Below are 12248 nucleotides of genomic sequence, written 5' to 3' on the forward strand. Positions count from 1 at the left end.
TTCTAGTGGAACGAAGTTCAACTTGTTCAGGTTACTCATCCTGAAAAACAACACAAGATTAGGGTTAGTTTTGGAGCGAAAAGGCTACCACGAAAAACTATTAAATTTCTGAGCGTAGTCGCTTCCAAGAAATTAGGGATTTTCTGAGCGTAGTCGCTTCTAAGAAAATCCAATTCCAAGAGGGGTTTTGGATTAGATCGAAACAACGATGTATGTGGTCGATCGTTTTCTTCTCAACAAACTCTAAGTTTGGAGGACTCTACAAGCTCCAAGCTTGGAGTGAGCACGAACCCCCACAGTTCGGCTATTTGATCTCCCCTATGTAGAGAAAGGGGGGTAGGAGAAGGGATTTTGGAAGTCCCCGAGAAAAGAAGAAGAAATTAAAAAACTTCACAAAAACGGGAACTTTTAGAAAAGTTTACCTTAAAAAGATGCTGGAAAAGTGGTTGCCGGAATTTTACTGTAGCTGCCGGAAAGTACTGTAGCTGACCGGAAAAGTCACCGGAAAGTTGCCGAAAAGTGGTCGGAAAAGTAGCCGGAAAGTGGCCGGAAGTTGGCCGGAAAGTGGCCGGCGGTGGTTGACCGGAGGGTTGACCGGATTGCTGACGTGGAGCTGATGCTGACGTGGCAGCTGACGTGGATGCGGATGACGCAAGGATGACGTCAGTCGGGTCCGGTTGTTGGGCTTCAGGCTGCTGGAGGTGGTGAGGAAGGCTTTGAACCGGGCAGGGGAACTTTTTGCTTCTTCCGGTGGCCGGTTCGGTGGTTTGCCGGCCGGTTCTGGGGATGGGACCGCCGGTTTCGGACTACTGGAGTTGAGATCTTCGAGTTGGGCGGCTGAGGTTTCTGGGATTTGAAGGCTACGAATTTAGGGTTTCAGGGTTAGGGCTCGTGCTGATAACGTGTTGTAGAGAAACTGAATTTGCTGTGTATTCTCATTGATAATAGGGGCCTCTTTATATAGAGGATTACAATGCATAGAATCTCAATCATACAAGGAAAGTAATTCTACATTGATTAGGATTCTAGATCCTTCTAATTAAATCCTATTACCACTAGGTCAAGTAACCTAGAGTTTGGGCTAAACACAAATTAGGTTTTCCTTCAACAGAGAGAATAAATTTCTGATATATTATTACACCCATTCTGTGGTGTGGATAAACAGGTTACAATAGTACTACAACTATTGTGTACTACTGTACTACACAACATATATAAGGTAAGTAGTTACAACAATATATTCCCTTGTAGTCTATTCCTAATAGGGAACGATGACTCACACTAACACTCCCCCTCAAGTTGGCGCATATACATCAACCATGCCCAACTTGCTTAGTGAGTCATTAAATGCCTTCCTGGAAACTCCTTTGGTAAGTACATCTGCAAGTTGCTCTTCAATTGGAACAAAAGGAAAGCTAATAATTTTGGCATCTAGCTTCTCCTTTATAAAGTGACGATCAACCTCCACATGCTTAGTACGATCATGTTGTACTGGATTCTGTGATATGTCAATAGCTGCCTTGTTGTCACAATACAACTGCATGGTATTTTTGAGTTTGAAACCCAAATCACGTAACAGATTTTTCAGCCACAACAATTCACACACTCCGTGAGCCATACCTCTATACTCGGCCTCAGCACTAGAACGTGCAACAACTTTCTGTTTCTTACTCTTCCATGTAACCAAATTACCTCCCACAAAGGTAAAGTAACCTGATGTCGACCTCCTGTCTGTGATATTTCTAGCCCAATCTGCATCTGTGAAGCCACAAACCTCAAGAATGTTGTTGTGTTTAGAAAACAGTACTCCCCTTCCTGGAGCTAACTTCAAGTACTTCAGAATTCGCATAACAGCATCCATGTGACTCTCACTCGGATTATGCATGAACTGACTCACCACGCTCACTGCATATGCAACATCTGGTCTAGTATGAGCCAAATAAATCAAGCGCCCAACTAACCTCTGATAGCGAGCTCGATCAGTAAGCACCTGATCTGGATACTCAGCTAAACAATGGTTCTGCTCAATAGGAGTATCAATAGGTCTGCAATCCAACAAACCTGTCTCTGTCAGCAAGTCAAGAACATACTTCCTCTGGCACAGATAGATTCCTTCTCTCCCCCTGGCTACCTCAATTCCTAAGAAGTACTTAAGCTCACCCAAGTCCTTCATCTTAAACTCAGAGGCTAGTTGTCTCTGTAGTCTATCCATCTCAACAGTATCATTACCAGTGATTACCATATCGTCCACATAAATAATTAGAGCTATTACATTCCCTTGTTGATGTTTGAGGAATAAGGTATGGTCTGAGTTGTTCTGCCTGTAACTAACCTTCCGCATGAACTGTGAAAATCTTCCAAACCAAGCACGAGGTGACTGTTTGAGACCATACAGAGATTTTCTCAATTTGCATACAAAATCACCAGGAGAAGCAACTACATACCCCGGTGGAAGGCTCATGTACACTTCCTCGGCTAACTCTCCATGAAGAAATGCATTCTTGACATCAAACTGTCGGAGTGGCCAGTTTAAACTAGCAGCGAACGAGAGCAGAACCCGAATAGTATTCATCTTGGCAACAGGAGCAAAAGTTTCATCATAGTCTATACCATACGTCTGAGTAAATCCCTTTGCTACAAGGCGTGCTTTGTATCGATTCACTGATCCATCTTCATTATGCTTCACAGTAAACACCCAACGATAACCTACAGCCTTCTTTTCTTGTGGTGGAGGCACAAGTTGCCAAGTATTGTTCTTCTGCAACGCCTCCATCTCTTCATCCATAGCCTTCCTCCACTTCGGATCCCTCAATGCATCCTGCACTTTGTTAGGTACTGATACAGTAGATATTTGATTCACAAATGATTCATATGACTTAGACAACCTCCTAGTGGACATATAGTTTGCTACTGGGTATTTTGATTTAGTAGTAAGAGTAGGTTCATATCTTTTGGCTGATTGACCTCGAGTGGTCCTATGTGGTAACACATATTGCTCAACATTAGACTCACTACTACTAGTATCAGTGGATGGACATATCTTAAGCACCAGGAAGCTGTGGGTCAGGGGTAGAAGTGATGGCAGGAGGGGCAGTTGTATCTTCCACCTCATTCTGAGTGATGGAAACTGGTGCTTGGATGTCTGGAGCTTCTACTGCTGGAGGCGGCGAGCTAATAGTCTCAACCGGATCCGTCAAAATACCTCCTGGCTGTGTGGCTTCTCCTTCTCCTTCTAATTTATCCCCCTCTCTATGATATACCTCTTCAAAATATGAATTCTCCCCCTGAAGAGCTGTATCTGAAGAGGAGAAATAACTCATGTCTTAAAAGAAAGTAACATCCATAGTGACATAATACTTTCTGGTTGGTGGATGATAGCACTTGTACCCCTTCTGATAGCCTCCGTAGCCAACAAACACACACTTAAGGGCTCGGGCATCCAACTTAGATCTCTGGTTTTTTTGCACATGGACAAAAGCAACACAACCGAAAACACGAGCTGGAAGATTATGAAATGAAGGTAATGAGACATGAGAGGCGAGAACCTCAAATGGAATTTGGAGGACACTGGATGGAAGACGATTGATAAGATGAGAGGAAGCATGTATAGCATCGCCCCAAAGATACTTAGGCATATGAGCACTAAAAAGAAGGGCACGAGCCATATCAAGTAAATGACGGTTTTTCCTCTCGGACACTCCATTCTGTTTTGGTGTTTGCGGACACGTGGTTTGGTGAACAATCCCATGGGTTTTAAAAAACTCTTGGAACACATGGTTAACATACTCTCCCCCATTGTCAGAACGAATGATTTTAATGGTGCTATGATATTGTGTTTGAACAAGATTACGAAATGTTTGAAAAGCAGGGAAGACTTCATCTTTGGTTTTAAGAAGAGCAACCCATGACAATCTCGTACAATTATCAATAAACAACACAAAATATCTCAAACCTGATACAGTGGGCTCTCTAGAAGGTCCCCAAACATCAGAATGAATCAACTCAAAAGGAATAACACTTTTATTAGAAACACTAGGAGAATAAGTAGCACGATGACTCTTGGCCAAAATGCATGTTTCACAATGTAAAACTGACTCATCCATACCAATAAACAGAGTAGGCATGGTTTTTTTTCATAAGACTAAAAGATGGATGCCCTAAACGGCGATGCCATAACCAAATTTCACTTAACTTATCAGAATTCGAAGTCAAAGTGGCTCGGGACTGTGCTCCTGGTTTCTCTCCTGCGTATGTCTAATCCAGATGGAACAACCTGCCCCTCAAATACCCCCGACCGACTATCTCCCTGGTGAGAAGATCCTGAAAAATCACATACATAGGATAAAAGGTTACAGAGCATTTAGACTCAGTGTTCAACTGGGGGACAGATATCAAGTGATGAGATAAGTCAGGCACATATAACACATTATGAAGTTCTAAAGTGGGAGTAATACGCACTGACCCTGACCCTAACACAGGAAAAGCCTCACCATTGGCATTGGTTACATAGGACACTGGTGGGGAAGACAACTCAGTAAAATATGCTTTGTCATAAGTCATATGATCGGAGGCACCAGAATCAATAATCCATGTATCAGAACCAACAAAGTTAGAAACCTTTAAAGCCAAACCAATTTTACCTCGACCAGCTATAGAGGCTGTAGGAGTTGCTCCACATGCGGTATGATGATCTTGGCCAGCCACTCCATAGAAATCTGGTTCTTGGACCAATTGAACAGCAGCTGCTTTCTCCTTAGGATGATAACCTTGCTTTTTAGGTTTTAGGTGTGGGTTCAACTTCCAACAAGTCTCCCAAACATGCCCAAGGTCGTTGCAATAAGAACATTGAGGACGAGGGCGGTTGGGGAAGCCTTGTGGGAAACCTTGCTGATGAACTGGGGGTGAACTCTGCTGCTGAAGGAGAGGTGCCGGCGACTTGGCCTGAATGGCTAGGCTAGATACTTCAACCTGTGCATGTTTGACACTTTCCTGCTGAGACTCATCCTTGCGGATGTATGTAAAAGCTGTGTTCAAACTAGGAGGGTCTGTCGTTCTAAGCAATTCTCCCTTGGCACTATTATGCTTCTCATCAAGTCCTCTCAAGAAAACATGAACCCTTTCTAGCTCCTTCTCCTTCTGGTACCACACAAGATCTTCCTGATTCTTGATCTTGTAAGGATGCTTCTGATCAATTTCAGCCCATACATTCTTGAGCTTAGTGAAATACGCAGCTACTGGTTGCCCATTCTGTTGCATATTAGCAGCTTTGCACATCAATTCATGAACCTGTATAAAATCAGACTCATTTGTATAGAGATCTCCCAACGTCTTCCATATCGCCTCAGCAGTTTCACACTCCTCCACCATCTGTAGCACATCATCAGTCATGGCTCAAAATAGAATTGACATTACATACCCATCATCATCTTCCCACTTAGCATAGGCATCCACATCATCTTCACTAGGAGCCTTGATTGTTCCAGTCACATGCCCCATTTTGTGTATCCCACAGAGATAAACAGACATAATCTTCTTCTATGTTCGGAAATTGGTACCAGTGAGTTTGGTACCCCCAAAAGAACCACCTTCTGAGCTCTTGACAGAGACTTCAACCCTATGGACCTCATTGGTCTTAGAACTCTGACCTTCACTATCATCACCACCCATTGCAATAATATAATAGAAAAATACACAAACCCCAAAGTGCGTAGCGGAAATAAGAATAACAGACGTCTCCAAACAAATAGTAACAACAAATTTGTTTTTTTTGTTTTTTTTGTTTTTTGTTGGAACCTGGTTGACTAAGCTGAATGGGTTGACCGAGTTGAGATGAGTTGACTCACTGATGGAGGCGGGTTGACTCACTGAAGAGATCGAGATCGATCGATCTGGAAGTGGCGGAGGATGACGCAACTCGAAGAAGAACGAACCGAAGAGGATCGGAGTCGTCTGAACCGAGGAGGGTCGACGATCTGGATCGGTCTCAGTGCTGCCGTGAACTGGGCAGCGACGCCGGAACTGAAGAACCTGATCTGATGCAGCGACGCCGGATCTGGAAAACCGATGGGTCTGGTTCGAAAAAGATCTGGAAACCAGCGGGTCTTGTCTAATGCAGACGATGGGGTCTGAATTGGAGATGATGTCGCCGAAGTCAAAGAAGAAGACACTGGTCGTTCTTTGACGGACGCCTGGGGTGCAGACAAACGATGATGATAGTCTGAAATTTAAAACAAAGAGACAAAGTCCTCTCGGATCTTTTCTCTGATACCAAGTCAAAATAGAACGAGGTTGAGAGAATAAATTTCTGATATATTATTACACTCATTCTGTGGCGTATATAAACAAGTTACAATCGTACTACAACTATTGTGTACTACTGTACTACACAACATATATAAGGTAAGTAGTTACAACAATATATTCCCTTGTAGTCTATTCCTAATAGGGAACGATGACTCACACTAACATCTTCGACCACCACACCACCTTCAAGATTTTTAACATTAGGAAAAGATATTGTACAATGCAACATTGGAATTTTAGCTCGCCCATATAGTTTCTGCAAGCTCCGCTCTTGTGATCAATATTTAAAACAACAAAAGTAGGAAGCCTTCAAAATCCACAGAGACGAAGCTAAAGGAACAAGGTACTTCCTCTTATGATGTTATAATCATACAGAGTACGCGAGTTGTCCAGTTGCTTCCCAGCAAAGAAGAGCCTCTGGTGTTGTTTCGGGATGCCCGCTTTATGTTGGATTTTGGCCTTGACATTTTCAATTGTATCAAAAAGTTCCACATCGAGGATGATGATCCTCTAATTAGTAGCTGTCAGATCAGCTTGAACAAAAATCTGCATCCTCCGAGGAGGATGGGGAAGGAGCACAAGGTCTAGGGTTGATTCATTCTGGATGCTACAATCAGCTAGGGTACGCCAATCCCCCAGTTGCTTCCCAGCATAGATCAGCCTCTGCACTTCTATTTGGATTCCTAACTCATCTAGGATTCTATCCTTGACCATGTGAACTTTATCATAGCTCTCAACCGTAAGACGGATTCTCTTCCCGGTCTGAGTTCTAACGAAAATCTGCATTCCCAAGAGGAGATACAAAGTTGAATCCTTTCGGATATCATAATTTGCCAAAGCCTCGCGATCCTTAAGCTGCTTTCCCTCGAAGATCAACATTTTTTGGTCTTGAATCCTTGCCTTTACATCGTCTATAGTACCAGAGCTTTCCACCTCAAGGGTAATGGTCTTCCCTGTGATCGTCTTCACAAAGATCTGCATCTGTAGAATAATAACAAGTTGGGAGGGGGTCAGAAATAGAAATAGGGTTCAGGGTTTTCTAATCACTGCAAGTGGCCTAATGGTTCTTTAACTCCATCAATCTAAAATTCCATTAATTGCAATTCTGTTGTTTGGTTGTATCTATTTAGGATTTGAAATGTATAAATTAAGAAAGTTTAAAACAAATAAAAAAATAAAATGTATAAAAAAAATCTTGTTTTGGAAATAAAAATTGAATACTGCAAAGGAATTCGTAAATGACACATATTTTGGTGGAAATTGAAGTGAGGAATTTAAATAACGAATTCCTTCTTTTTTTTCCACAGAGAAATTTAAAATTTCTAATCTGATAATGCCAAACGAGAGAATTGGCTTTTAGGAATTATGAAATCCTCACTTTCAATTAAATTCCATCATTTTTTCCCTCATCCAAACACACTCAAATAGTCCCAATTCTTGTTTACAACGTACTCGACAAGACAACAACCAAAGAAAAAACCCTAAGCAATAACTAACCGTAGAGACCAAGTTAATTTGCGGAGTTCCTTAGAGAGGGCTCTCTTGCATCCCTAGGTTTTCTCGACCTACACACCAATGCTGGTTTCAGGTACAAGTACCCTTTTGTTGAAGGTCGATCGAGCTTCTCCCCTGTCTATGGCTTGGGTTACCAACTAACATATAGTTTGATTTGAACATATCAGAGCGCAGTTGAAAATCTTTCTTAGCAATGCTTGATAGCATTTCTATTTTCAAGTTTTAGCTTTATGTTATTTTTGGTAAATATAACTGCGACTCTGACAGAAGACATGTTCAGCAGGAGAAGAAAAGGAAGAAGCAACAATGTAAACAGAAACAAGAATGAGATTGCCACTATAAATAGAATGGACCAATGAATGCATGGGGACAGAATAGGGATAGTGTATTGAGGACAGCTGATTTTATCCCCAATGAGATCAAATGAAAAAGAAAAGTAATAAATGGAACAGAAGAGACTCTGCACTAACATACCCTCTTCCTCTTAATCATTTCTCCAGTTCCTTCTGCCCACAGCACTGACAGATATCAGAACCTGGCCCAAAGGTAAAGACTGATTTCCCCTCCTACCCAGAAATGCATCATAAATCCAGACTTCCAAGAGAACTAAATCTTCGAGCATCCCATTGCCCAATGTCAGTTGGGATTCATATACATGAATAATGAGATCAAAATCTGACTGAAAGTATCCATAAAATACTATTGTTTAAATCTGATATAGATATCCAGATCAGCATATAGATGAATCTAGCCATTCATTACAATTTATAGCCCTACCATTAAGTACAACATACTGCTACTGTCAGAACAAGTCATTTGATTCTAACTGTGATTCTAGTGGTGATGATCAGAGTGATTACAGCATTGGTTATGATCCTCTCACCACCGCCTCCCTATCCCTCCAAGACGACGAGCCAGCTCAAAATCCTTCCTCACTGCAAAAAAAAATGAAACATGTTTGTTATGATATATTACAATACCATGGTCAACTAACTGCAGCTTCAAAGTAAATAACTGGTCACAGCATGCGAAATGGAGAACGTTGTGTTATTTCAGATAAACAACATTTTCGTATTCCTCATCTTCTAACAGATTAACACTTCTTTGTTGAACAAAGAAAATTCCAGGTCAATTGAAAGTTGGCATGGATCTTAGAGCTTTGAGAGAACATAAGTCTCCCAGTTCAGGTCATATATCGCTACAAGCATTGGCCAAAACTCAAATATAACATAGCAGCAGGGAACTAAAAAATTAGTAAGCAGATATTAAATGTCTAGTCTGACTTACTAAGAGTAACACGCTTTGCATGAATTGCACAGAGCATTGAATCTTCAAACAAATGAACTAGATAATCCTCTGCTGCCTACAAGACAAAATAAATAAATAAATAAAAAATAGATATGACAAATAATTTATGGTAAGTACTCGATGTGTTAAAGCCAATGGCAACTTCCTAAACCACCCTTAGCTTAGTAGTAGCTAAGTACTCGAATCAACAAAGCAGTTTCAGGCTTTTGTGGTTCCAGCGATTTGTAAGTTTCTGCTTGAGCCCTTTCTGACAAAAAAATGCACTTGCAACATTCTGGTGAAAAAGGCTCAAGCCTTATTTCCCAGAAACTCAGAACTTGTTCAATATAAAAAGGCAGCTGAGAATCAACCAAGCAATTGTGGCTTGAATTGTTCCAGCGAGTTGCGAGTTTCTGCTCAAAATTGCTTGAGCAATTTCTAACAGAAAAAAAAAATGCACTTGTAAAGTTATATTTTGGTGAAAAAGGCTCGAGCCTTGTTTCACAGTAACTCATAACTTGTTCAAAATTGCTTGAGCAATTTCTAAAAGAAAAAAGAAAAATGCACTTGTAAAAAATTGTAATATTCTGGTGAAAAAGGCTCGAGCCTTATTTCACAGTAACTCACAATGTGTTTAATCTAAAAGTGGGCTGCTGAATAAATTTCATAAAGTGCACCATTTGCTCATTTCTAATTCTCTCTTGCTTTACATCTTCTCCTTCTATTTAAACTGTTATAGAGTGAGTTGTTTTGAGTGTAGATTGGAGGTGAAATCTTGACAGAATGCAATTAAGCATTATAGGAAACCCAATCAGATAGTGAAAGGAGTGTTCCTGCAACCAAACCAAAGCAATACGCTGGATAGGCTTTACTTATTTAGCAATACGCTGGATAGGAGCTGTAACAAGAAATTGTAGAATCTTGGGTTTGCACAAGAGTTTTATCTTTATCTTATCGTCTGATAAAGCATAAAATAACCTAAAAAATGGAATATTCAGCTCGGAAAGCATGTGATTTATTTTATAGACACTGTTCACAGATACGGCATAGCATCATTCATCCACACTTAGACTAGGAAGATTTACTGAAAGTAGAAAGTAGACATCTAAATAATGGAGTTGAAGAGTACAGCGGAAGAAAAGTAGCATGGCATGGTTGTTCTGTTACATGCAAGTGGACATTCAACCAGGGTCAATTGCCATTAAATTGAAGAAAAATAGTTATTCACCTCATGAATACACTGTAAAGCTTCAGCAGTCCAACGCGTAACATCATTAGACAAGGTACCGGTGATCTCTCTGACCTACAATGAACGACAAAATTGTTGGCATGGAGCAATCAAACTCACTAGTATAATTACTGCAGAGAACTTGACCAAATTCTAGCATCATAAACAAAGCCTAGTTAGTGGCTAGTAAGTTGTTAGCACTAGTTATTAAACTCACTACATACATAGTTCAGTGTAACGAATGCTGGAATCATAAACAAGGGTATTTTACAGTATATTGCAAAGATGTAAAGGTCCACTGGTATGCAGGCTATATTGACAACCAAAAGAACATCATAAGAAGAATGCCACCAAAACTGGTTACCATAATGGCAAAACAGATAAGCATTCTGATTTTAAAAAGAAAAATTGCCAAGTAAACAGCTGGTGCAGCATTTAATTTTTATCACTAACACTACCTAACATTTCTCTTCCATCTGTAACATCTTGCTGGATGTGGCTCACTGGCTCATGTATCGTGCAAAAGCACTTACATGTGTGGGTGCAAGTGCTTATATGCATCAATAAGTGAGTTAGTGAACTTACAGCTCTGATGAAAGGTGCACTTGGGATAACCAGCTTCACCGACTTCTGAAAGTGACGAATCTCCCGAAGAGCTACAGTTCCTGGCCTGTTACGTCTCTTCTTCCTCTGTGTCTGTGCTTCTGGACCTATCCATATAGCAACAATAATCATTCAAAATCACCTTATTTCCCATACCACCATTACCACCACCAGTATCAGATTGAAACAAATGAAAGCAAATAACATACAAGTAAACAATGAAAGTCTATTCACCTGTTGTGGCATTCCTCCTAGGTGTCCCCTGCCTCTGTGATCCTGGACCTACAGTTGTAAACACAACAATCATTCAAACTCAACTTAGTCCCATTACCATCCACCACCACTGCCATCAGCAGCAAACAAATACACAATCAGAAAAATATGTAGTGAAACTGCACTTACTTGTCGGACTTTTCCTCGGCCTTCCAGGCCTTCCAGAAGGTCCCTTCAATTTATCAAAAAAAAAAAAAAAAACCAAAGAAATTAGGAACATTAATTAAAATCAACATATTGCATTTTCCTCATTGCAGATAGCTTGATAAGTATTGTTGATCTAATTTTAGGAAATGGAGTAACACTCCCCTAGGTCAATTCTAATTCCATGTTCCCAAGCTAGAAATTAGGTCACCTCCTGGTTCTAATTTTCAATCAGAAACGAAATTACAAAAATATACCAAAATCAACACTATATTCCTCAAAATTTTGACTTGCAGTCAACTCTACTTCATGAACATCCCTCAAAATTTCCCCCCAATTCCAAGTAAAGAAACAAGCATGCTAAAGCCAAATCAGAAATTACTAACGACAAATTTGAAGTATGAGAGAGATAGAGAGGAAAAGAGAGTACCAGTGACGGCGCCGGCGCCGGCGAGCCTCCTGCAGATTCAGAGAGAGAGAGAGAGAGAGAATTATTAGGGTTTCACACAGAGCAAATATAAAAATCCTCAACAGAAACAGATTCAAGCACAGAGAGAGAGAGAGAGAGGGAGAGAGACCTGGTTGCCGGCGAGCGGTTTTAATCCGGTCTTTCCTGGCAGCTGTGTGCTTGACCCTCGCCATTGATGAGCCTCAAGCAACAGAAACCAAGTGAGAGAGTGAGGTTTTCACTTTTTCAGAAAGAGAGGGAAAAAAGAGATGGATAGAGAGCGCTTCAGATTTTTCGTTTTGATTTTAATTTCAGATTTTCGGGTTTTATATTTGTGCTTTCATTTCCGATCGGAGACACAGAAAAAACAATGGTTAATTCTTTTTAAATTGGAATTTAAAATAGTGCCCCCGAAAACAGAAATAGAATTTCAAATTCCCGCTTAGG

General features: G+C 40.7%; 1 protein-coding gene and 1 pseudogene across 1 annotated transcript; both read right to left on the minus strand.

Moving 5' to 3' along the window:
- The window catches only part of LOC112181951, a 50079-nt pseudogene extending 41670 nt beyond the window's left edge, over positions 1-8409 (minus strand).
- An 85-nt stretch (positions 8410-8494) lies between these two features.
- LOC112181952 (histone H3-like centromeric protein cnp1) lies at positions 8495-12172 on the minus strand. Its single transcript, XM_024320354.2, has 8 exons — positions 11932-12172; positions 11784-11812; positions 11339-11381; positions 11171-11218; positions 10919-11043; positions 10334-10408; positions 9106-9181; positions 8495-8753 (listed from the first exon to the last, which is right to left on the minus strand). The coding sequence occupies exons 1-8, from the start codon at positions 11993-11995 to the stop codon at positions 8698-8700; spliced, it is 516 nt and encodes a 171-aa protein (XP_024176122.1). The 5' UTR covers positions 11996-12172; the 3' UTR covers positions 8495-8697.
- Positions 12173-12248: the final 76 nt, after the last annotated feature.

This window comes from Rosa chinensis, chromosome 1 (genome assembly GCF_002994745.2).
Source record: "Rosa chinensis cultivar Old Blush chromosome 1, RchiOBHm-V2, whole genome shotgun sequence".
Lineage (NCBI taxonomy): Eukaryota > Viridiplantae > Streptophyta > Magnoliopsida > Rosales > Rosaceae > Rosa > Rosa chinensis.